This window comes from Syngnathoides biaculeatus, chromosome 8, assembly GCF_019802595.1.
Source record: "Syngnathoides biaculeatus isolate LvHL_M chromosome 8, ASM1980259v1, whole genome shotgun sequence".
NCBI lineage: Eukaryota > Metazoa > Chordata > Actinopteri > Syngnathiformes > Syngnathidae > Syngnathoides > Syngnathoides biaculeatus.
Window position 1 is genome coordinate 12427070 of NC_084647.1, and position 26552 is coordinate 12453621.

At 42.5% G+C, this 26552-nt stretch overlaps 1 protein-coding gene across 15 annotated transcripts in view; it reads left to right on the forward strand.

Moving 5' to 3' along the window:
- b3gat1a (beta-1,3-glucuronyltransferase 1 (glucuronosyltransferase P) a) overlaps positions 1 to 26552 on the forward strand; it is a 156522-nt gene that overhangs the window by 111359 nt on the left and 18611 nt on the right. For 7 of the 15 annotated variants that reach the window (XM_061827063.1, XM_061827062.1, XM_061827059.1 and 4 more), the window contains 5 exons: positions 14491 to 14646; positions 16669 to 16811; positions 17343 to 17489; positions 23767 to 23835; positions 24657 to 25168. In XM_061827063.1, coding sequence (XP_061683047.1) covers positions 16700 to 16811; positions 17343 to 17489; positions 23767 to 23835; positions 24657 to 25168 — 840 coding nt within the window. In that variant the 5' untranslated portion in view covers positions 14491 to 14646; positions 16669 to 16699. Of the gene's footprint in view, positions 1 to 14490; positions 14647 to 14714; positions 15130 to 15427; positions 15752 to 16668; positions 16812 to 17342; positions 17490 to 23766; positions 23836 to 24656; positions 25169 to 26552 lie in introns of those variants that run through there. The other 8 variants (XM_061827069.1, XM_061827068.1, XM_061827066.1 and 5 more) reach the window with 8 other exon arrangements.

The window sequence follows — 26552 nt, forward strand, 5'->3', positions numbered from 1 at the left end:
ACATCCCGCCGCTGGGCATTATTATACCCTGCAAGTGGATGTCCCCTTCCGTTCCAGAGTCTCTCATTCATTGGGCCTGGCTGATAAACATGCCCGGACTGATGGTTTTTGTGCAAGAAGAATAAATTATTTAGCGGGATTGCACTTTTAACAAGCGCACACACACATAGAAAACACCTATTGTGTTTTATCATCGTGCCCTGCAAACTAGGACAATCATGCATTAATGCAAGCTTTTAACGCATAAAACACATCACTTTCTGCTTTTCTTTCCTCTCCTCTGAGCCCGTTTTTGCATGAACTCTTCATTAATAACACAAACCTGGTGTGCCACTGCACCGAGTTTAAATTTCACAGCGTTAGTTGCTGAATCACATATTTACGACTGTACGGCAGAGGTACTGTATAAAGTGGTGGAATTACATTTAAAAAGCACTAAAATTATACAGGATATCCATCCATCCATCCATTTTCTACCGCTTTTCTGGGTCAGGTCACGGGGGAAATTGCATCAACAGGGATACCCACACTTCCCTTTCCCCAGCCACTTCTTCCAGCTCTTCTGGAGGGATCCCGAAGCGTTCCCAAGCCAGTCGAGAGACATCGTCTCTCCAGCGTCCTCCTGGGTCGTTCTCGGGATCTCTTTCCGCTGGGACATGCCCCGAGCACCACACCAGGGAGACGTCCATGAGGCATCCGAATCAGATGCGCCAGCCACCTCATCTGGCTCCTCTCAATGCGGAGGAGCGGCAGCTCGACAATGAGCCCCTCCCAAATGACCGAGCTTCTCACCCTATCTCTAAGGGAGAGCCCGGACACCCTGCAGAGGAAACTCATTTCGGCCGCTTATATCCGGGATTTTGTTCTTTTGGGCACGACCCAAAGCTCGTGCCCATTGGTGAGGGTAGGACCGGAGATCGACTGGTAAATTGAGAGCTTCACCTTTCGACTGGGCTCCCTCTTTACCACAAAGGACCGATACGAAGTCCGCATCACCGCAGACGCTGCACCGATCCGTCAGTCGATCTCCCGCTCCATTCTTCCCTCACTCGTGAAGACCCCAAGATACTTGAACTCCTCCACTTGGGGCAGAACCAGAACCACCCTTTTCCGACTGAGGACCATGGTCTCAGAATACGTACACAGAATTAGGCATATTTACACATTAAAATGCAATATAAGCGCTATATTTAATACAGTGGATCCTCCAAAGTCCGACTTCAGATTCTGTAACCAGTGTTAATGAGCCTTATTATCATTATTTGTACCTTATTACTGGATCAACAAGCGTGTTTAGCTGTTTTTTCCCCAATGATTTATTTATTTTTGCAATATCACAGTAGAAGGCTACCAGTGATGCCAAAGAGGAAACGTGATTATTACCATGGAACTAGAAATGGAAACCATTTGGGTGATCATTGCAGTATTCATCAATTCTATACACAAATGCATGTGTGCTTATGTAATATATATTATATATTTAAAAATTTCTATCATTCCAATCTAAAAATGTACAGTACAGTGTTATGAGTTTGTTCTGCATTTAAGTGGGGTGTTTGATATTCCTTTGTCTTACTTTTTTTTGTTCAATTATACAGTTGTTAACTTCTCCAAATAATTTTATATCAGTTAAGAATGGTAACATTTTTCCTTCACTATATTTTCTTGGTGAGACAGATGGAAAAACTTGCCTACTCCAGATTGGGTGTCTCAGATTTCGAATCCAACAACCTCTCGATTATGAGGCAATAACCCCCAACCCCAACCGTGTTTCCCGTTCAAAAATATGATCAAAAACCTGTAACTTACTCGAACATTAATAAATATGTGAATGGTTGTGGTTTGTGTGTTACAGGAATACATTTTATTAAGGTATGGCATTTAGAAAGTGCAGATGTATTTGCTCGGGAAAAGAATTCGGTAAAGAGCACAGACAGACGGCCAAAATGTGAAGAGTGGAACGCGTAGTGCAGTGATGCAACTGTCTGCAATTTGATTGTTACAATCACGAAAAAGCTCTCTACATTCCCCTCTTGAACACTGAATTATTTAGGGGGACAACAACCGGCTTTTTCTGTAAAACCAAGCCACTGAGATATTACGTGGAATAGTTACAATAATAAACACAGCTGCACTGTATAAGATGCAAGCGGAGCCTAACTCGTGCTGAAAAATGAGCCTTCCGAGCAAAATAAGCACAGCAGATGTGTAAAACGTAACCGTTTGAATCATTTTTATCCCTCTGAAAACGTGACCTACAATAGTAGTTATAGGAAAGACTTGTACATTCCATATTAAACAGCGCTTTTTGTGAGCCTAAGACACAGTTGTCCACAAATAGTGAAAACTCGGTTCTCGAACATCCCCGTTCTCGAACAAATCGGTTTTCCAACGAAAACTTCAAGCTTTTTTTTTGTTTGTTTTTGCTTCTGATTTTGAACAAAAATCCGGTACTCGGACGCCCCCCACAAAAAAAAAAAACGGAAATAATATAACACGCGTGGCCCAACCAACTAACCCATGACGCGCTTTGTTATTGTGATGCAGTACACTATGCAGTTGATTATCAGGAAAAGCTAAAAAAAAAAAAAAATGCTTTAAAAAGGCAATTTTTAGGCTTGGAACGCATTATTTCTTTTCCAATTAATTGTAACTGGGAATATCGATTCGGATTTTGAACACATCACTTCTCGAACCGCCTTCTGGAACGGATTGTGGTCGAGAACCGAGGTTGTACTGTACTGTCATAATGTTTGAAAACGACTACAAGGCTCATGATACAGTAAAAGATGCTAATGATTGCAGGATTAGCAGTAGATGGATGCATGTGACTTTTCCAAATGTGTGTGCTGAGTGTTGGGGCTGCGTTTAAAGGTTGAAGGTGCAGGAGGCCGAGGGAAACTTCAGTTACGCATTTGTCAAAGACATGATTACGTACAGCATCTTGTTCAGGCCACACCTACCATAGTTATAAAAATCCCCGTAGTAACAGATGGTAATTCGTATCGTCTTCATAGAACCTTGATTGTCATAAGTGTAAAAAGAAGTTCACCACGGCTAATAGCGTATGTTAAAACAGTTACAGTGACAAAAAGTTCCATGCGTCCATTTTCTTTGTCGCTTATCCTCACGAGGGTCGCGGGGAGTGATGGAGCCAGAAGGCAGGGTACACCCTGGACTGGTCACCAGCCAAAAGCATGTCACGTGGAGACAAACAGCCGTACACACGATCACACCTAGGGGCAATTTTAGAGTTTCCAAGTAATGTTGCATGTTTTTGGGATGTGGGAGGAAACCAGAGTGCCAAGAGGAAACCCACGTAAGCACGGGGGGAACACGCACACTCCACACAGGCGGGTCCGGGATTGAACCTGGGACCTCAGAAATGTGAGGCCAACGCTTTAACAGCTGATCCACCGTGCCGTGACAAAAAGTTGAGTGTCACAAATGAAATTAGCTCCAAAGCCCAACGCCACCGTGACGATGTGGGAACATTTTGAATTCTATACCGATGAACGCGGACATCCTGGTCATGCCAATGAGCTGGTATGTTGAATTTGTAGGGATGGAGCGGGCAATGGATAACACTAATATTGTACGAACAGTATAAAAAACATTCAGTTTGAACTGTAATAAAAATCTGCACTATAGCACTACAGCGAAGTAATAACCGTGTTATACAGCGTAGGATTACTAAATTTGTATTCCGTGATGAGAAGTTTCTAAGACAGTTTTTTTTGTTCCAGGGCTTGCAATTATGGGACTTGCATACTTTTACGTGTAAGACATTAAATTGTATTTTTATACAAAGGGAAAATACAGTATGTGAATGTCCAAAGCTCCTTTTTCCAAACAAATGTTGCATTTAGTAGAATCATGGTGCCCAAGGAGTTGTGCCATTGGGGTTAGGGCTAGCAACCACCGCGGATCAACACGCGGGCGTCCTTGTTATTTTGGTTTCGGTGTCGTCCGTATGCGCGCTGACACTTTGCAGGCAGCTCAAAAGACTCGTTTCGGATCTAACAAAGTTCAGGCAATTAAACATTTCTTCAGAGCGACTTTTAGCTTTTGGAAGCAAAACACACAGCCCAGGTGATTAAACGCGGATCAAGTTGGTTTGCTGAGGCCCGTCCCTTAAGTTCAATTTTTCCTGCCTCCACCGTTTTACAAAAAGCTTAATTGCGGCATTTCCACATGTAACACGGACCCGAGGGGGGTTGTTACGGGCTGGACTCTTCGCCACCCTCTGACAAGGGTTCTGTAGTGCAGACGAGTGGTGGATATAGGAGGTTTCCTTCAGCACGGGGGCTATTGATCACGCTTACAGTATAGAAGGGAAGAAAATCATCCGTTGGTGTGTGTCTGTGTCGCTGCGAGGAGGCTTTCCCGAATAACACGCACTACTATGGGGGGGATGGGACAATTTGAGCTGCTTGCAAAGTTGCCACAAACACAACAAACGGGAGATTGTTCCAGTTTGATGAGAATTTAACTAAATACCGAAGGATCATTTTTATTTTTAGCCACAATCTCTTTTTTTTTTTCCCCAAGTCTTGCTTGTTGCCTGGCAACACTGTGACATTTCCTTTTTTTTGTTTCCTTTTTTAAATCAGAGCACAATCTAATTTGTTTTATTATCAGTGTAGACAAATAGTCCCTCTTGGACACAACAATCTAATGCGTTCAAGACTGAAGAAAAATGGAAATACCACGCATGAAAGCGTTACAAAAACGTGACTAGATAGGATTTGTTTTTATAATACATCAAAAGACGTATAAACTAGCGTTTCGATTCAAGTATACTGTACCCGATGGTGATGAAGAGTAAATGTCTTTTTGATCGGATTGGCAAATTATGACATAAAAGCCCGTCAAAATAAAATGCTAAACATTGTATTGTCTTATATCGATCAGGTCGGTCAGATCAGTGTAAAGTGTAGCAATGACCCATTATTATGTCATCCAGGATCAGAACTATACAATACAGGGAGTCCTCGAGTTAAGACAGTCTCGACCTAAGACGTTTCGACTTTCCAACGCCCGTCTCCCGTCCGCCATTTTGTCTGGATAACGCTTGTCCGTGTTTGTCCGCCGGGAGTATCTTTGCTTTTTTTGCCCTCATTTTTAGACATTATCACCCCAGAAGAAGAAAGCTGTCTTTTAGCAATGCTTCTGCAGCCAAAAGAAAATCCATTACCGTGGAAACGAAGCTCAAGATCATAAAAAGATCGGAGAAAGGAGAGACACCAACACCACCAAGGTTTCAGTCGGTCGACCGTGGTGACAATTATTAAAGACAAAGCCCGTATTTTAGCGCATGTGAAGGGTTCCGTTCCTACGTCGGATACAATGATCACAAAACAAGGTTCTTTGATACTTGCCGAGATGGAGAGGATTGAGGACCGGGTTCCTTTGCAGTAGCTAAGCACAGCCTCCCCTTCTTCTTCTACATCCACCTCTCAGCAGTCATGCTAAGTACATCATCTTGTTGACTTCAATGTGTTTGTTTTTTAAACAAAGTATTTTGATGTAAATTCTGACTTTAAAGGTGGAATCCGACTCAAGTCGAAATTCGAGTTAAGTCGCTATTGTAGGAACGGATCTCAGTCGTAGACCGGGGACTCCCTACTGCACATTTAATCCCATGCTGCACAGGGGTGCAACACGCGGGTGGCGCGAGCGTCGCCGAATGCTCAATGTCAAATAATGCGTCGTCGATGCCGTGGAAAGATTCCCCTGCGTATTTATTGTGCCTGCTTGGAGCAAATATCACATGACTGGAAAACAGGTGAGAATACAGCGGTACCTCTACTTACGAAAGTCTCTAGTAAATGAAAATTTCAGGTTACAAAAAGCCCCCCTGGTTACAATGCAGTAAGATCATTCGACATGTTGATTTTTTTTTCTCCTTTCTTTCTGAAAATGATTACTCTAATGGACCTTTCCGATGGCAATCTTAAGCTCCGCCCCCTTAGCCATGTCCCACAAGCTTCCAAAATGGCGATTGGACAGAACATGTTTGAAGTCGATTCTCTGTCGCGTATTCCAGACAATATTGGGGTATGTTTTTCTTATTTATTTCAATGTATTTGTTTTTTTACACAGGGTTTTTTGGTTTAAATTCTGACTTTAATGGTGGAGTCTGACTTAATTCGAATTAAGTCGCGACTGTAGGAACGGATCTCAGTCGTAGACCGAGGACTCCCTGTATCTGTACTTGTTCGTCCAGTTGTGTAACAAAAGGGAGATGACGTGATGCAATTCATCGATATAGTAAAGTGTGAGGCAGAACATGCCAACCACTCGCATATTTTTCAAGATTTGCTCTTTGGTTCGGAGTAATTTCTCTCAACGCCGAGAGATAACAAGTGAATTGAAATAAGTGCCTTCAAAATAGACGGCAGCTGTGACAGACTTGTTACAACATGGTGCACTCTCGTTTGACGCAGTAAGCGTGTTGGGATAAGAGCGTGGCGATCACAAGTTTGTCTACAGCCTCCTTAAAGCTGCCCGTCCATCCAGCGGCGGCGCAGCGCTCGTTATCGTCGCGATATCGCCCCCACGACGGGCCGTCGGCGCACATCTGCTGTGTCAACACCGTACTGTGGGGCGCGCTCGGCTGCACGCACGTGACACGGGGGGACAAACAGTAATAAGTCAGTGATGAGCAATTATTTCACAGGCTGGCAAAGGGCAAATTACGAAAGGCTCACTTGGAAATGTCAAAAATGCCTTGTCGCTACGCTGAGCTGGCACCTTTGCTGACTTACTGTTTCTCTTTCAACACCGTCACTCCTTTGGCATTTTTAGCAGGCGTCTCCAAATGTCAGCGCTTATATGGTGGTAAAAAAAAAAAAATGGGGGGGAGAAAAAAATCACCTTTGTTGTGTAAATCATGTAGGAAGTAAGGTGCAATTTTCATAAACGCAACTCTGTTGCTGATCTGTCAAGGAGGAGACATTTAATAGCTTCTGAATCGCGGATGCCCGCGTAAAGGTGCGCAATAAGCACGGGGACGCAATTACAATTAATACGTATCCGCTAATTGGCCGAGCGAATAACAGAATCACAATCACGCACGTGCTGACAGCTACCAAGATAATGACAGCACGTCAAAGAGGGAAATCGCGTACGCGCGCTAATTATGTCATTAAGCAGCAGAGGAGGATGCAAACTGGCAGCTGTGTTCTCTCACTAATTGTAACCTATAAATTTCACGTGCATGTGACTTACACTTGCTGTAGTTTAGAGACCTGCAGTTATCTAGTAGAAAGTGGTGCTGAAGACAGACACACACACACACCATCACATCTCAGCCGGTTTGTAGATGCAGCTAAACACGTTGGACATCATGATACGTTTAAGACATGTTTGTTTGTTTTTTTTTACATTGGTGTTCAATGCTAATATCTGCATCCCAAGGCTGCAATGGCATTGAAAAGTATTTCAGTTCGGACTATTAGTTGCTTGTTTTTTGCTTTTGTTTTGCTTTTGGAAAACTGAATTACTGAAGTAGGTCCCAAAGAACAGCATCGTTGTTGTTTTTGTCTTGGTGCACCCCCCCGCAGTGGATTTGTAACTAAACAATGACGACGTTATTCAGGCGGAATTGATTCCCAAAAATATGCCATTAATGATCCCGTGACCGTTGTGAGGATAAGTGGCTAAGAAAATGGATGGATGGATGGATGGATGGATGGATGGATGGATGGATGGGTGTTTAACAGTTTAAAAAATATTCTTGGGGGGTTGCTTTCCTCTGCACTTTGACTAATGGAAATATTTATTTTACTAAAATTTTAAATTTGTTTTTTTATTTAACATTATTTGACATTACAGATTACTTATTTTACTAAATAAAAATATTGCACATATACATAATATAATTTATATATATAAATATATACAAAAATGTGTATTTTTTCCAGTTGCTTAATTAGTGAGAAGTAAATTAGTATGCTAGTTTTTTTAAACCAGTGTTCAGACTGCAGGTCCATTCTCATATTTTCGTCTATCGTGACAGGTATTCATTTTTTTTCCCATGTCGATGTGCGCACTACTATTTCAGTTTTTCATATCCGACCCAGGCCTCATTCACATGCAGGTATTAACTGGATATGTATTCGACGCAATTGCAGTATGTCCGACCTGTACGTCATCAAAAGGCAAGAAACAACACTTTTTTTTTTTATTTAACAAAACCGACATGGCAGACAAAGAACCAAGAAATAGTCGGGGCCAAAAAACGAGCTGATAAATATAACGCGTTGGCTCCAGTTGCACAAAATCAATTAAATGGCCAGAAATCCATCAGTTTGAGACATACGTGAATGTCCACATTTACTTCCATAATTTACTTCCAGCCTCACTCACAGAAAACAGGATTCAGCCGTATTATTTTTCTTACTTAATTTTTTTATTGGTAAAAACCGGGATGAGTAGGCTTCCCTGTCCAAATGTGTTTTCATTTATTTTTTTTTACGTGTCTTTGTTATTCCACCAACAGCTGTTGCCGAAAACCTTGACTTCTCACACAGCGCCGGAACAAAATTCCCCCGTGTTTAATTAACAATGATCAAATTCATAATTAGATACATTTTCATTTCAGAGAGAACGTATAATTGGAGGACTTTGACGCCGGGGAGTCTCACTTTGGGAAAGTCTGGGCTCTGACCTCGTTACAGCAACTCCCAACTCAGTGGGGATAGAAGGTGTAATGAAGAGAAGATGAATACCTCAAAAGAAGCTCTCGGAAAACAGCTTTTAATTAGCAAATGAATCCGGTAGCTCCCACTGCCGACCTCTGACCTCTCACCAAAGCCTAATAAGCCTATAAACAGTGAAACTTGTCACGAGCTGTTGCGATCAATCCCCGGCAGACTCCGCTACCCTGTCGTTTAATGATATAAACGCCGTTCTGCTGTGGAAGCGTCCGAGTCCGCATTTATGAATCACTCCCACCGACTCACCAGAGGTTTTAATGTATTGATTCAGTACGTTTTCAAGAAAAATGACTGCTTGATCAATGATGTTGTTTATTATGCCCGCTGGCCACTAAGGATGTTTTGTAAATTTATAGCAAAACGCTAAGGAGGTAGGCTATGAATAACTATTGATGCAAAAAGTTTGTTTATTTAAAGAGCGTTTTAATTAGTAGTCGCAGCAATTAGCTGGGTAGTGCAAAAACCGAACCTCATCAGGAATCAGTAATTGTTAATTTGCTGTTATTATTTGCATGAAATCATTTTTTTAAAAATAGAATGAGTATGTTTTAGCCATGGTTATATTTTTAACTATCAGCCATTAATACAGTAGATTTCCCAATTAATTTTAGGCTCAGAAACAGAATCCGAATCAGCGGGCCCTTACCCAGTCAAGGTTCACCTTTCACAGCCCCGCATATTCGCAGATTTTGCTCTCAAGGATTTATTTTTTCATTAAGTACCGTATTTTCACGACCATGAAGTTCACTTATAAGTCTTAAATTCTCTCCTAAATAGACAGGGTGCCTTATGTGCACACTTTGGTCCAAAATCTGTAAAAATTGTCATGTGACTAGTCCGATGAAGTACACTTGAATACACTGGTTACATTGTTAGCATGCATGCTAACGTCTTCTAGCGCGTATGTAAGCGACCATATGATGGTACTCACAAGACAGTATGGAACGTTCAACCATTTTCCGAGCCGACCATCCTCACAAGGGTAGCGGGAGTGCTGGAGCCTATCTCAGATGTAAGCGCGCAGGAGTCAGGGTACACCCTGAACTGGTTGCCAGCCAATCGCAGGGCACATCGAGACAAACAGCCGCACTCACAATCACACCTAGGGGCAATTTAGAGTCCCCAATGAAACCGGAGTGCATGGAGAAAACCCATGCAGGCACGGGGAGAACATGCAAACTCCACACAGGCTGGTCTGGGATTGAACCCCAGACCTCAGAACTGTGAGGCCAACGCATTCCAGCTGATCCACCGTGCTATACTATACTATACTATACTATACTATACTATACTATACTATACTATACTATACTGTAGTGTACAGTGTCATGTAATTAATACTCTTAAATATAGTCAATAATGGCACTTGTAGGCAAAAAATACAATGAGTACATCAGAAACTGATCTCCAATATCCCACTGTGTAAACTTTCATTGCACATGAGTCGTAAACATCGAATGTTGGAACCGTGGTAAATTGTTGGCCCCTTGTAATGAATTACCGAATGACAAACTCTACGGCTGGCATGATTCGCTGCTGTTTTTGTAGTTGATGAAATGATCTCCACTTCCTCCACTCACCCTGCAACGGAAACAGAAGTCGAATCAAGCTCTCCAGATCTAAAATGGATGACAGACAGAAATGGACCAGTTGGCGGCTCACTTGGAAAAATCTGAAACGGTGCCCGTGTCCCGTGAGGCTTTCCCCTCAAGATGACATTTTCACCAGACTGCATTGTGATCCGAGCTGCGCCGCATCAAGCCCCGTCTCGGCGGCCGCGACTCTATAGTCCTGCCGGAGCTCCCCGACTTTGGCCGAGATCGCGATGAGAAGCTGTGTCGGGCTCCCACCAAGTCCCGCGTTGAAAATATGCCCCGACTGCGCCAGCGGCACAATAAATTAGTCAGAAGAAGTTCAGGGCAGACTGCACTCTCCCCCCGCGGTTATCGGCAGAAAACAAGTTGCCCGAGGCTTGGTGCTCCTTAATCTTTTATCATTGCTTAGGCAGGCTGATCCTGGCGTGGACTCGGGCTATCAATCACAGCCGATCCTCACAGCTAATGGCTTATTTAAGATTTCACGGGTAGCCTATATCGAGTTTGAAAAGTAGCATTTGCAGTAATTAGGTCAACCGGTGCACGAAAAAGTCTTGATTTCTCTCCAATTTGATTTTTCATAACTTTGCAGACTCTCGTATATGCAGGTAGTTTAAAGTAACTCTGACTTTTATCTGTTGGTATTGCATCCTGCTTCAAGTCTATTTGTTCCGTTTGCTATTTTATGCATTTGCGCAGAAGCCCAAAATGACCCCAAATGTTACCTTTAAAATTTTGTAGGTGTTTGGTCAGCTGCAGCATCCCTCCATAGAATGCAAATCGCTCACATAATTGCAGGGTTTTGCATTGCAGCTTTGCAATGCACTGATGAATCATTAGTTTTTTAGATAACTTGTAACTCTTGGAACACATTTTCAAAATACTCCTTCCAACCCTGGTAATATGCTATTCAAAGATTCATTGTGATTTCAGAGTCTAACATTTTTTATTCGATGATAACTTTTCCACACACACTGGAATTCCAATTTGAGTCACCGCTGAATAGCCCCTATGCTAAGCAAAGATAGGGTGATATTGGACAAAAAAATTAAATACATTTTTTAGTCCCATTGTAGTCCGCCACCATTTTTTTTTTTTATCAAACACATTTGTTATGAATTAATGAAAGCGATGAATGCAAAATGGCTTTCAGTACTTGCACTGGACACGGAGTAGCTTGTCGTGCTATTCATTTTAACGAATGCACCTGCAGTCTTACAGCATCTAGTCACTAACGTCTTTCACAACATCATGAAGAAGTTCCACTTGTTTAACTGGACAATAGTCAGATTTGTTTCTTGGAGTATTCAGGAACACTGCCATAATGAAGTGCTAATGAAGATGAAGCTACATCTGTCAGAAAAATATTTGAATGTGTCCCAGAAGCTGAGAAGACGTTTGTACGTTCATTGGTACTGTAACTTTAAAACAAAAATTTTCATCAGATATCATTTAACGTTGTGTATATCGGCAATTTTGAATGTTCCCGGTCGCTGACATTTTGGTGAGTCACGTGACCTACGTGCACGGATGCGACGTGTCATGTGCTTGGTGATGTTCCTACACGGTTATTGTCAGCGCTGATTTCTCGGATTTATCCTCGGCAGCCGGGCCGGGCCGGGGCTCAGGGGGCCCTCCGAGTAGTCAGACTCCACGTCATTCCCGTCCAAAGAACCATCCGAATAGTCAACATTATTGACAGCCACAGGTTCAAATCTGTATGGAGGTATTCTTCTGTCTTCCCGATCATTTTCATCAGAGGAGGATAAATCCGAGGTAGTGATGCTGAATTTGGTTTGGAACAAACTGAGGTGTGACCTGAACAGATGCAATGTCTTCATTACACAGCAGCTTCTCTTTTACAGATTCTCTCGACTCGTGGCGTGAGCGGTTAGCGGGCTGTTTGTGTTTCGATATTTTCTTTTTATTTTGAGCTAAATGTGACAGTTTGTGGCGACCAGTCACCTTTATAGCACCACTTCATTCTTCTGCCACTTGGTTGTGTTTATTGTTTTTCCAACTGCACAATGCTCCCATTCACTCGCGCTATAAGAAGTCTGCATGGCTCACTCAATATTTCATTGTACGTAGTTCTGCATTTGCCATTCATATGATTACAAAAACAATGAAACCTCGAAGATTAATTGTTCCCATGGCAAAATCAATTACTTTATTCTACAGTTAAACTGCTACTATCACAAAATAATCATCTTAATCTGGGGTAGTTATCTTCAAAGATGTTACTTTCTTTTGTCTCGGGTTCTCAAAGATGAACGAGTTCTCTTCCAAAGAGAATTTTAAGGACACAAAGATTCTTCTTTTTCTTTCGGCTTGTCCAGTTAGGGGTCCCCACAGCATGTCATCTTTTTCCATCTGAGCCTATCTCATGCATCCTCCTTTCTAAAATCCAGTCTTCATGCCCTCCCTCGCAACATCCATCAACCTTTTCTTTGGTCCTGAACATGTCCAAACCATCGAAGTCTGTTCTCTCGAACCTTGTCTCCAAAACATCCAACTTTGGCTGTCCCTCTCTTGAGCTCATTTCTAATCCTATCCAGCCTGTTCACTCCAAGCGAGAACCTCAACATCTTCATTTCTTGTATCTCAAATTCTGCTTCCTGTTGTTTCTTCAGGGCCACCGTCTCTAATCCGTACATCATGGCCGGCCTCACCACTGTTTTATAAACTTTGCCCTTCATCCTGGCGGATACTTTTCTGTCACATAGAACACCAAATGCTATCCGCCGACTGTTCCACCCCGCAAATCCCTACACTCAAAATACTGTATATCATATTTGGAAGACACAAAGATGTCGATGACAACGAGATCAGAGACTCGCTGTGTGACTTGCATGTGCATAGCGATGTAAAGTAAGTTAACAGCTGAGCAAAGAGACAAGGAGGGGAAAGAGCTTCCGTTCATTCAGGAAAAATACAAAATCTATGCTTCAGAGGACCATAGCGTATATGAGAGAAGCCCAAATGTAGAGTGAGAAAAAAAAAAATACAGTTGCATGCAGAGAAAATAGAGCTGATACACGGCTCAGGTCCATCTGTGTGGTGTTTTTCCTGTTCGACCCTGCTTGTGTGGGTTTCCTGTACAGTTTCTTGATTCCTCCCACATTCCAAAAAATGTTTTAGATTACTTGAATGTTGTGTGGTGGAACGGCAGACAACTGGTTAGCACAACTACCTGCCTTACAGTTCTGAAGACCAGTGTCCAAATCCTTTGTTCCCTTATTGGTTGCGCAGCAATTCCAGGACGACTGACATTTAATGTGGATGCAAGACGGTGTCAATTTACTTGCATGTGTCCGTCAGACACAAACTCACAGAACTCGAGTCAAAAGGTTTAAAAACAACATTTAAAAAAACAGAAAATAGACATATTGTAATGAGTAACCAGGACACCGATGTGGTTTGTTTCAAAAAATGTTGCAAAGCACAGTCCTAAGCAATTTTTAAAGCTATGCAGCATGCAGTCAACAGAGTAGAATGAATCTGTGCTGTAAACAATGCTGAAGATTGTACAGTACAAAATGGCAGCAGCCTCAAACGGCAGATAAGACATTGTGCCGGCAGCCTCAAACTGAACCTGAATTGACTGAACCTATATCTCCCTTTCCATGTGAGGCTAAAAGAAAAGAGACATTTAAAACTGAAACTATGCAGAAGCATGCACAAAGATAAATACAGAACACACACAAGAGCAATGGCAGTACCTAATATATACACCACTTTAAAACCTTTGTTAATGAATTATGTGACATTACGTTAGCACACAGATCATGAAAGTGTTTATGGCCAAGAAATTATATGTTTGTACATCACGTGTAGTCCTCACAGTCATATCGTAGCCCTCAAGTCTGGCTAATGGTGTCCTATGGCTTTAAATACACGATCCTAGAGTTGATATATTTATGGGAACATAATAGGCATATATGGGAATTTATGCTCTTAAGTTGTCTGCTGGTTACATGTTGATGTGTTGTGGATCCTCCAAAGTGAAGAATCAAAACCACACCAACCAATAACCAAACAAATCCTGGACTTCCAACGGTCATAAGGACGACAGAAGGGTAACAGTGATAGTAGGAAATGAATGGTCACCGTCGCTCTCCATTGATGTATCAATGTTGAATCATTACTGATAAAAGGTCTTTACGCTCCAGACATGGACCAGGTGTTGCCTGTCTGATTGGAGGTGGGAGAAGAGGACGAGAAGGAAGCACAATGAAGCACGTCGCTGCGACGTAGCTCACCGGCGAGCTTTGTGGGCCTCCCAGCTACGCATCACTTGTGATACCACGATCCAGTTCTGACTGTGGGTGAGTAGCACCGTTTTAAGGGAATAAATGGAAAACGGGTCCCAAAATGTTTGACGATGCGACTCACCGCAACGAGCCGTGTGGATGTCATGTGATCTGGAGCAGGACTATATCATGGTTTTGGGTTACCTCCCTGGGGTGCACCAGATGATTAAAAAAAAAAAAGGCGCAGCAGCTTGAGAAAAGTAGGGGAAAACCGGGAGGGGAGGATGTTGAATTCATTCATCTAAGTACTTCACTCTGGTATTCGGTTCAAAGTTCGTTTAGTGATATCGAGGCGAGTTTACCTTGCTGGAGCCTCCTCGCTCGATCACAATGTGCCTAGCGTGAATTTAGGCGTGAATCCGTCGGAAAGGAAGGGCAGCAATATCGTATTGCGTCTGACTTCAAACACTTCCTCCATCCACAAGAGAAGTTGCATTTATCTTTGTAATGTGAGCGACTGCATAAGAAGATCGGAGCATCGTGACCTGCAGATTAGTCGTAAATAAACTTTCACTGCGTTGGTTCTGCCATTTCTGTTTCTGTTACAGTGCAATACAGTACAGTGGTCTTATAAAGGGTTGCGATTTGCTGGCAACCAGTTCAGGGTGTACTCCGCCTCCTGTCCGTTGACAGCTGGGATAGGCTCCAGCACTCCCTGCGACCCTAGTGAGGATAAGCTGCAAAGAAAATGGATGAATGGATGGATGCTTTTAAGTAGTAATGATGTAGGTCTTTGTGACGCATTTACCTCCAATGCTCTTGGGTCCTTGCGACGCAAATCCTTTGTGACGCGGAAGTCTGAAACGTTTCAAGGACTGACAACAGGGGCTTGTTCTTACGACCTCACCGCTGCTTTGAACACTAAACGGACGCGCCTGCTGCATTTCGTTTTTGGACCCGCTGGAACTTTCGCGAACTTGGAATACCCGCTGGAACGAACCTTTGCTTTTTTTGTGAACCTTCGTTGGATGTTGGAGATTATTCGCCGTTGTGGCTGTTTTTGAACTTTTATTTTGTGTTCGCTATTTTGTTTGTGTGGTGTTGATGTGTGTGATGTTAAATTATCTTACATGCAATACCAACTGCCTTTTCGCATTTTGCTGGTTTGAACAAAGGGGACGTGAGTCTAAATTCTCACGTGACACTCTGCTATTGGTCTGGTTTTATAACTGCAAAATCTGAGCCGAAACGAGTGACCTTTGAGGTTGAGTACAATGTCCCTGGGGAAAATCATCAAATACCAATCAATGTAATAACTTTATGAAAACCAGCCATTAATTTCAGGGGATGGGTCTTCCCGTGAAGCTCCAAAAACTCTTGTTAGGAACCCAGTAGAGAATTTCTTTGCGTTTCATGGTCTTATAAGGGGTTTAATTTGAGTCCAAGTTAATCCTAAATTAGAAATTCGCTCAACGCGGTACTGAGACAAAAAGGGGACACAGATCCAACAAGCACCTACGGCCATATAGCACATACGAGGTTCCGACTGGTATGCGGTCGGGACTTGGACTGCGGCCCAAAGCACCTTCTGGTGACTTTTTTTTTTTTTTCCCGTCATTTGGCTGGCGAATATCTTTAGCAGGCGGTCCTGACCCTTCCTCGATGATGCCGCGTGCCACAGGCACCTCCTCGGGGCTTCTTCCTGCAGTGTTGACCTTCTTGGAGTTGGCAGTCCCACATTAGGAAACACTTTTTTTTTCTTTTTTTATCAACTTCCACTGCTCCACCACTTCGTTCCCGATGTGTCTTAGCTTCTGCCAAGCAACAGAAGTCTATTAATCACTCCCCCCACCCCACCGCCCTGTTGTTCTATTGTCTTCAAATTTCGTCCCGTATGAATGTGGGCGAGCTCAAGTGCTTATTATGCGTCTCCCGAGTCGTTAAATGCTAATTAAGGCGCCGTAAATGCACTTCTCATTTCCTCGCAGTTAAAATTCAGCAACATGTTTTAATAACTGTCGCGTGAAGTTTATTTTCCATGTTGCCCGCGCAATTTAAGATCAAACACGGCTGATGGTGATGTGCGTTTCGCCGCAGGTAATGCAGAGCCAAATAACCAATCCTGGAGATGCCGAAGAGAAGAGATATTCTCGCCATCGTGTTGATCGTCTTGCCCTGGACTCTGCTCATCACAGTTTGGCACCAAAGCGCGATCGCTCCGCTCCTCGCCATCCACAAGGGTACGTGTATATTGCGGCCGCGCTCTGCGGTCCGTGTCGGAGCTGAAGTGGCTGCTTGAACCTCGCGCCGCACTTCAAGTTCAGACGTGGGGCCTGCTCGTTGAGAAGCTCTTTCTCGCCTTGACCGTCGGCTTCGTTGCGGCTCGACGACACTTATCCACTCGTTGCCGAGTTGTGATTTTGGAGTGCGGGATGAGGCTCCGCTGCCGCCATAAAATCTATACACAATTATCTGCACGCGTAATCCGACATGAGAACATTATATTGCAAGAATTCTGTAGTCCGGTCAACAAAAAGTTTGGTGAACTCAGATATACATTCATCCATTTTCTTTGCCGCTTATCCTCACGAGGGTCACGGGAGTGCTCGAGCCTGTCCCAGCTGTAAACAGACAGGAGGTGGGGTACACCCTGAACTAGTTGCCAGCCAATCGCAGGGCACATGTAGACAGACAACAGCCGTACTCACAATCACACCTTGGGGCAATTTAGAGTCTCCAATTAATTTTGCATGTTTTTTGGGGTGTGGGAGGAAACCGGAGTGCCCAGAGGAGACCCACGCAGGCGCGGGGAGAACATGCAAACTCCAAACGGGCGGGACCGGGATCTAACCCGGGACCTCAGAACTGTGAGGCCAATGCTTTACCAGCTGATCCACCGTGCCGCCTTCAGATCTACAGTATGTACATTTATTTTTTGCACCACGCAGGCCAGAAATTATGGTGAATTGAAAGTATCATATTCTTTTAAGCAAAAATGTCCATAATTTGGTTTTAGAATATGTATTGTCATATCACAACATTATATATTTTGTAAAATTAAAAATATTTTTTGTAAAATGTATCAGGGTGTCATGGTGGGTCAGCTGAAAAGCGTTGGCCTCACAGTTCTGAGGTCCTGGGTTCGATCCCGGACCCACCTGTGTGGAGTTTGCATGTTCTCCCCGTGTCTGCGTGGGTTTCCTCCGGGCACTCCGGTTTCCTCCCACACCCACAAAACATGGACAATTAATTGGAGACTCTAAATTGCCCCTAGGTGTGATTCTCAGTGCGGCTGTTGCCCTGCGATTGGGTGGAAACCAGTTCACGGTGTACCCCGCCTCCTGCCCATTGACAGCTGGGATGGGCTCCAGCACTCCCCGCGACCCTCGTGAGGATAAGCGGCTATGAAAATGGATGGATTGATGGTATCAAAAAGCAAGATTAAATTAAAACACCAGCACCCCCGAAACAAATACACACACACACATTTGCGACTGACAGACGATCAGTTCAGGGTGTCGTTTGCCTTTCGCTTGAACTCAATTGGCATAGGGTCCAGGACCCTGCGACCCTAACCAGAATAAGTGATGTTGAAAAAAACATTACTTTATTTTTGGTGTTTGAATGTTACGCACGATTCATTTGTGACTTCTCAGCCACCTTAAATGTGGGTTCGAAAAAGTGAATTTGCGTTTGAAATTGCTAAATCTTTGAGGGCTCACTGAAGTCCTTATTAAAGGAAAGCACTCCATGATGACAAATAGGTGATGTGGTGTCATCAACTTGTTTAGCACTATCCATATTAGTCTATGTTACTCCATCTAATCAACCAAAAATCCATCTTATCATGTCTTGTCCATTTGGGTTTAACCGTTTCCCAACTTCGCTGACTGCTATTCACCAATAATCAATCATAGTGTTCATTTAAGCTGCATTTGTTGTCATAAATGTGTCCACCAATTAGGTTAATGGAGCTAAAACAACATGCAGTCCTTCTCATTAGGACATTTTACTCATGAGCCTGGCGGTCTTTCTCCCCTGCGACCACAGACCCGACAGTGCGAAATGTCAAGTATGCTCCTGGGGAAGCAAATCCAAATTAAATGAGCATCAAATCTTTGTCCTCAATGTGCGATGTCAAAAATGCGTCCAAAAATCGTTCCGTGCGCAAGAACCAATGCAAATACACTGACACAAAATGTCCCTTTCGAGTTTTACGCGAAGCAGTGAGGAAATCGTGAAGCAAAAAATGTAAAATCCTCACTGTTATTTAACCCCGACTGCTCACAGGCTTGCTTTTGTGAGCTCTTATAAAAAAAAAAAAAATTAAAAAAAAAAAAAAAAGGAGCTGGAGGTTTTGGCAGCAGACTTGCTGGCAGGCTGTCGTGAACATCTGGCCATCAGCAGATTGTGTTAATCTACGGGCCGCACAAAAAAAATCCTCTTTAATGTCTCAAGTGTGAGCGGCTCCGAGGATGAACTCTTGACGAAGATTGTTTTTAGTCGTGGCAAAATGAAAAGGCATGAATATACTTTTTTTTTTTTTTTTTTTTTAAATCTAGATCTATATGGTACTGTTCTATAATCCTATTATGACTAACTTGGCCTAACTGTTGAGGTCAAAATATCAATTTTCTCCAATATTACCATACACTATATGATGCATGATGTCATGATCTTTCAAAATACTCCTCACAGTAATTTTTTTTATTAATTCCTTATTAACTTATTGTTTGATAAGTACAAATGGACGCGATAGTTTTCTCTGGACTCAGTATAAAGAAATTGTTGCGTACATAGTTGGATAGCTGTGTCATAATCGGCGAGTGGGGTCATGGAACGCTGTCGCACCGATGATACTCTCGCCGGTGTTGGCCGGGTCCAATAGAGCTCGTGCACATACGTCATAAAATCACGTGACATTAGTTTACGTCGCCATATTGTCGGTCTAGCAAAGCATTCTTCAATGCTAAGTCGCTTGGAGACGACGCAAAAATACATTATATAGCACGACGCCCAGAGTCTTGTCCGATACCGTTTAGACATTTAGAAGGTGAAAATAAACGACAGTATGTGGAAAAATTAGATAAACTCGGCATAGAGAACCTGTATTTAATGCCGAAGTCGATGTTTTTGCCGATAAGAAATTGGACTCTTAATTCGCTTCCACTTGTCTTGAACAACTGGATCTACACATGGATCTGATAAGTCGAGATTTACACGGAAAAGTTTGAAAGTGTATTATAACAATTCGAAACATTTCTGTCAATGGCTGACAGTCGTGGTTCAAACTACAGATTGTAACTTAAGTCCATTTTACATATAGACCTCGTGCACCTATGTCATCAAATCATGTCACTTGCCGGAAGTGCCGGTCAAACAAACCCTTCTTCAATGCTAAGTCAGTTGGAGACAACGCAAAAATACGTCTTATAGCACGACACCCAGAGTTTTGTCCGATACCGTTGAACATTTATAAGGTGATAATAAACAAAGGTACGTGGAAAAACGAGAGACACTTGGCATAAAGGACCCATATTTAATGCCGAAGTCGATGTTTTCGCCGATAAGAAACTGGACTGCTAACCCGCTTCCGCTTGTCTTGGACAAGTGGATCTACACATGGATCTGCTGAGTAAGTCGTCGAGATTTACATGGAAAAGTTTGAAAGCATATAAAAGTCTGAACGCATACAAATACTTCGTTGCCGGATCTGTTCTCAATCAGGAATAAATCCCCCATAGTGATGGAGCCACTCAGATTTTTTCAATACAAATAATATTTAAATAAATGACCCCCGGTTTTACACAAACTCATTCATTAACTATGATTGGGGAACAAAAGGACTGAGTCGTCTCCACAGAACGTACATGGAAGCGATTGCGGCCACACATTAACCTCTCTGCTGCGACAGACGGTTTATTTTCTTTTTTCAAATAAGCATTGTTCTCAAATTAGCCGATTTGGCACTATAAATACTTCTTGTTAATTTGAGATTGCGAAGAATAATTCCTACCTGAAATGAAGCGATCGTTACATAGGCTTGTGTGTATTTTGGTTGGGCACTATCCATCCCGTTTTATTGCCTAAATCAATGCAAAGGCACGTAAAGCAAAGTTAACGTTTTGTTGCGCTCGCTAGCCTGGCCGCGAGCTTCCGATCTCGCGAGCTGAGGAACTAAAGAGGTCGGTCCACCGAGTCAAAGTTGTAACGTCAGTGCCTTTCTAAATTGTTGTGTGTTTTAGTCCCAAATTAAAAAAAGAATAAATGTGGGCCTTATTTTTCATAATTTCACAGGCATATCTGTTTGATATGACTTCATCCTTTTGTTGATTACTGTAGCCATTCGCATTCACACTCAGGTTGAGCTGATTGGTTCAGTGATGCTAGTAAACCTTCATCATATTTGTTTCACTCAAGTACTAACACAAAGTTTTCTCTTTTAGTTTAATTCAAATTGACAAAGGGCTCGAGAAAAAGTGTGTAAAATCTCGTATGCGGCCACAGTGCAAAGTTTCCTGCAGAAAGACACGATGTTCAAATATTAATAGGATCAACCAAAGATTGAAAAAAATCATCCTGCTGGCGAAATAAGCACAGGAAGGTCAAACTAGCTCGAGCCTCCTTGTGAGTCCCTTGTTGTTGTGGACCGGGAACGCCTGTCAGGATCACAGACCGTGACGGTTCCGGCAAGGGTTGCGGCTCAAGAAGTCGGTCTGGCCCCTCGAGGTGGAACCAAGCACATGACTGACTGCCCACAGCCTGACTACAATTTCCCTTGATGGGGGCGGGGGGGGGAATAAATCTTTAAATTCATTCAGACGGGGATCTTGATACAATAGCAAGTATAATTCTTTTCAATTTTAAAATTCTTTTTAGATTAAGGGGAGATTTCAATCCAAGCCATTGCAGATAATCACACAATTGCTTCTAATGAAAATCATCAGTGTTCAATCACTGCAGTTATTTGAAACTTCTTCTTTTAAGTAGTTGTAATCTTTTGAAATGTTCACAGTTTTGAATGCGACCTTTCTACAAAGAAAGGTTGGGGATATGGCTATGGATTTTTTTTACTGCAAAAATCGTAGTTTCAATTTTTTTGTCCCTTATGTTTTTGTATAAAACACAAATGACAATGAAATCATTTAAATCCACGTTTTTTTTATCCCCCCCGCCCTCTTTATTGGTATAGGTTTATTCTCCTGATACCAAATAAAAGGCTTCCTCTTGGAAAAAAGGTTCCCTTTGTCAAACATATTCGTAAACAGAATTCTTAACAAATTCCCATTTTAAAAGTTCAACGAGTTAGCATCATAAAATTAAACATCAAATTCTCGGCTATTACATTTGTGTAAACCCGCCCGCCCTCCCTCCAAATAGTTCTTACAGTTTGAGGTAGGCCTCCTGTGTAGCACGACTGATTCTGTGATTGCCTTCCAACGGCCTCCATTGTCGTTATATGTCCAAGAATGTCAAACGGATTTGGCACATCTTGTTTGTTTTGTCAGGAACTCACTACTTTTTTTTTTTTTTTTTTTTTTTTTTTTTTAAGAGGTGTCGGAAAAGTGTCTAAAAATAGCGACCACATTACCATGTTTGCAACAGCGCCTTGTGCTTTTTGCAACTACCGCTTCTGTTTGCACCCATGCTGTTCGAGGAAGCGAAGCATCCATGTCAGTGGGAACTAATTTTGAAAAGAAGATACTAAAATATTGCTTTTTTTAATTTTAACTTTGGTTATTATGATAATCAGTAAAAATGATGACTAATTCCTCTCCTGAACCCCCCCCCCAGGAGATTGCAAACGATGGAGTGATTTTGGTCCTTTTCCACAAACCAGAAAGCAGCCTAAAATTAACTTAAAACAAAAATAGACAAACATTCACGGATGTAATGCTCCACACTGGCAATTTGTTTCTTATTTTTGTCATTGAAATCATCTAAAAGCATTCCCCCCAGAATTCAAAATTGGATGTTCCCATCCTCTATTTTCCATCTTTGGTGGACTTGTAACATAAAAATGACCAAACAAACACCCGACTGGTATTCAAATGTAGAGTATGTTTTTTTTTTCTCCTTCTGTTTTTTTTTTTTTTAATGGTATTTTTATTCTGAAAGGTCATGTGCATCATTCTGGTATAAAAAAAAAAAAAACAATCTTTTTCTGGCACTCATTTTCATTTTAATCGTGTACATTTGTGTTTGTGATTTTTGTCAATCCAAAAAATGTTCATTGTCCAAATTTGTCAACACTCTGTTTATTAAAACAAAGTAACATCTAGGTTGACCATTTTAGGGAGCTTTAACAGGGATACAATTGTTATATGACTATTTTATTACTACTTACTTACTTTAAAATATCCCTTTTTTCAGTTTTCTTTTTGGGTGGGAATAAAATCCCTCGTTTTTCTTTTTCCATTTGCAATTATAATGGACAATTATCTGCAGATTGTTGCTATCTGCAGTCCCACCCCTTCCCTATTCGTGCTAAAAACGGGCTCCATTGTATTTCTTGGGTTTTTTTGTTTTTCTGAATGTCGATTAGATTAAATATTTCCTATTGCAAGCAGTGTCATACTTTATAGTTCTATAGCAAAGGTTATTAATATACTATAACTGTATAATGAATTTGTAACGTGAGTTCATAATGAGTTAGGCTATGCTATTCTCCCAATAAATAGAGATTAACCTAGATTTTTTTTTCTTTTTTAATCTTGAAAATCAGTGTCTGTAAATTCTTGTCAAATTTACTGTTATTTTACGCCCCCTGGAATGATCTCAAAGTTTCAATTTTGCATTGTTAGGAAACTCTTGAAGTGAACAGAAGTATGTGCTGCTTAATGGACAACAGAGCATCATATCCCATTTCAAAACGTTTTGACGCCCGCTTTCGTGGTGACGGCGATCGAATTCCCAGTCAACGGGATGGTAATCCGTCCTCACAACAAACCGAATGTGTGACACAAATTTGTGACAGCGGCACAGCAGGCGAGTCAGTTGATAAGAGTTGATGTGTTGACACTTCAACATGAAAGGAGAGAATCCAGCGCATTTCGCCTCCTGATACGGGGGGAAACTCCAAAGTCGACGTTTGAGGATTAAGAGGCTTCTTTATGCCTTTCCGTCCTTTTCTCGCGCTGTCTCCGTCCGTCAGCTGTGTTGTCCTCTCACAGTGCCTGCTTTCACTTTTTGCAGCATGTCACCACCTAGTAAAAGAGATCTTTATCATTCCAGAGAGGCTTGCGGTCCGCCACCGACTCTCAGGTACACCTTACCCACTTTGGGTTTAAGCGGCGACGTGCGGTCAGGGGAAGCGAGGGAGGCGGATCCTCACCAGCTTGTGAAGAGTTAAAAAAATGATTTGCATTTAATTTACATTGACAAATGGCTCAAGACTTGACTTTGCGAAATTTAAGGTCGATTTCCTCGACATTAATAGCTCACAAACGGTGGGGAAGGAATCCAAAATTCCATCGTTGCTTGTCATCTTTTAGGCCAAAAAGGATTTGATTGAGATTGAAGCGGAGTTCCTGCTGTAACAAAAGTTACCAGAGCTTGCGCACAGTGCGCTAGTTGCTGTACCTGGACAACAGTGTCTGTGGAATGATCAAGATTCTCCCATTGGAAAGACTTAAATTAGAAAGAGGGCTCTAGCAAATAATCTGTAACTTTGGATTTTATGGCTGCAACAAAAGTTCGGAAAAGTGGCAAAAAAAAAAAAAAAAACATTTAGAAAGTTGAGGATTGCTCATCAAACTCCTGTTTGGAACATCTTCAGTTTCAAAGAAAGATAACAATCATCCACACTGTACATGTTCAAAGGGAATCGGAAGAAATCAAACTTTCTGTACTTACCTAACTGGTCTGTAACATGTGTGTAAAATACAATGCTGATGTTTTGTTTTGTCGGTCTGGTAATTTAATGGCAAATATGCTTCTCTGTTAGACTCATAAATTCTTCAATCTGACTCTAATATCAATGCCTCACCAGCCATGAACCTCACCGCACGTCACTGGCCGTTTTAGTCACCCGAGGCAAGCGTACGAGTCGCAGTGATACCTCGCGTGTCTTCTTAACCCCGCAGATGACGGCGTTGAGGGCAAGAGGGAGGCGGGCGGCCAAGCAGGAGACTCCAAGGAGTACTGCGCCTCAGATAAGGACATTGTAGAGGTGGTGAGAACTGAGTACGTGTACACGCGGCCGCCGCCTTGGTCCGACGTCCTGCCCACCATCCACATCATCACGCCCACGTACAGTCGACCGGTGCAGAAGGCCGAGCTGACGCGGCTGGCTAACACCTTCCTCCACGTTCCCAACCTGCACTGGATCCTGGTGGAGGATTCCCAAAGGAGGACGCCTCTTGTGACGCGGCTCCTCAGAGATACGGGCCTCAACTACACCCACCTGAACGTTGAGACGCCCAGGAACTATAAGCTGCGGGGGGACACGAGGGACCCTCGAATCCCCCGGGGTACCATGCAGAGGAATCTGGCGCTCCGGTGGCTGAGGGAGACCTTCAAAGCTAATAGCACTCAAGCTGGAATCGTCTACTTTGCAGACGACGACAACACTTACAGCCTGGAGCTGTTTGAGGAGGTCAGTGGCCGTTTCTTGTCTCCTTGCTTCACACATCGTTTCTTCTCATCCTCTTCTTCGCTACCTTTTGTTGAGCCTGACAAAAAGCCACAAAAGGGAAACCAAAAATGTTCATTCTTTGATGCTTGCTGTACTGAGGTCGGGGGCACGGTGGATCAGCTGGTTAAGTGTTGGCCTCACAGTTCTGAGGACCCGGGTTCGATCCCGGCCCCGCCTGCGTGGAGTTTGCATGTTCTCCCCGTGCCTGTGTGGCTTTTCTCCAGGCACTCTGGTTTCCTCTCACATCCCAAAAACATGCAACATTTATTGGACTCTCTAAATTGCCCTTAGGTGTGATTGTGAGTGCGACTCTTGTCTGTCTCCATGTGCCCTGTGATTGGCTGGCAACTGGTTCACAGCTGGGATAGGCTCCAGCGCTCCCCGTGACCCTCGTGAGGATAACCGTCAAAGAAAATGGATGGATGGATGTACTGAGGTCTAGTGAGGTCATTATAAGTTCTTACCTGAAAGCTTGCATGATGCCATTTGTTCCTTTGGTACAAATGTTGCAACAAAAAAAGGGTACAAATCATCAATTTTCATGAAATAAATGGAAATTCAATTCAAGGTCCAATTTAGTTCACTTCAATCCAGCCCTCCCCACTTCCATTTTGTTTTACATAAAAAAAATAGCACTCGATAATATTGTACATTAAAAAAAAAAAAAACAGTAGAATGTATAGAATTTTTTTCCACATTCTTGCTTCAATTCAATGCACATTGTGCTGCTCCTTCTGAGGTGTGTGCCTTGGCCAGCTGAGCAAAGTGTAGTACGGACATCCAATTACAAATGGAGTGGTTCAAAACTCTTTTGTAAGTCGCAATCATATTTATCATTCTTTTAAGTGGCTAAAGAATATTTGCCTGTGAGGATTGTTATAATCCATGTACTTGTGTTACTCCACGGTGTGGTCAAATATCTCTTGCTTGACTGGGTAAAACCATGCGGCACCAATTGTATTAATTAGCCTGTCTCTGACATTTTGCATTGTTTGTTAGCATTGAGATAAACTGACTTATCTAAAGCAAAGCTATGAGGTCGTTTATCATACTTTTGTCTTAAAAAAAAGGCACTTACAGGCACCGTGATTTGACGGGCGCGTATGCGCCCGCGCACCATCACATTCGCAAATCTGCACACTTGAGCACAAAAAATTACGCACGTAAAATTTGTTACGAGCAGAAATACATAGATATTGAAATATTTTCCTTATTTTGTGTAGTCTTGATATTAATTTACGTGTTTACTTCATAAACGTTGGTAACAAAATAAGCCTGATCCTAAACTATCAGTATTCACCCGGAAACAGGAAATGCAAGTTAACCCGTACTGAGCATGTTCGGA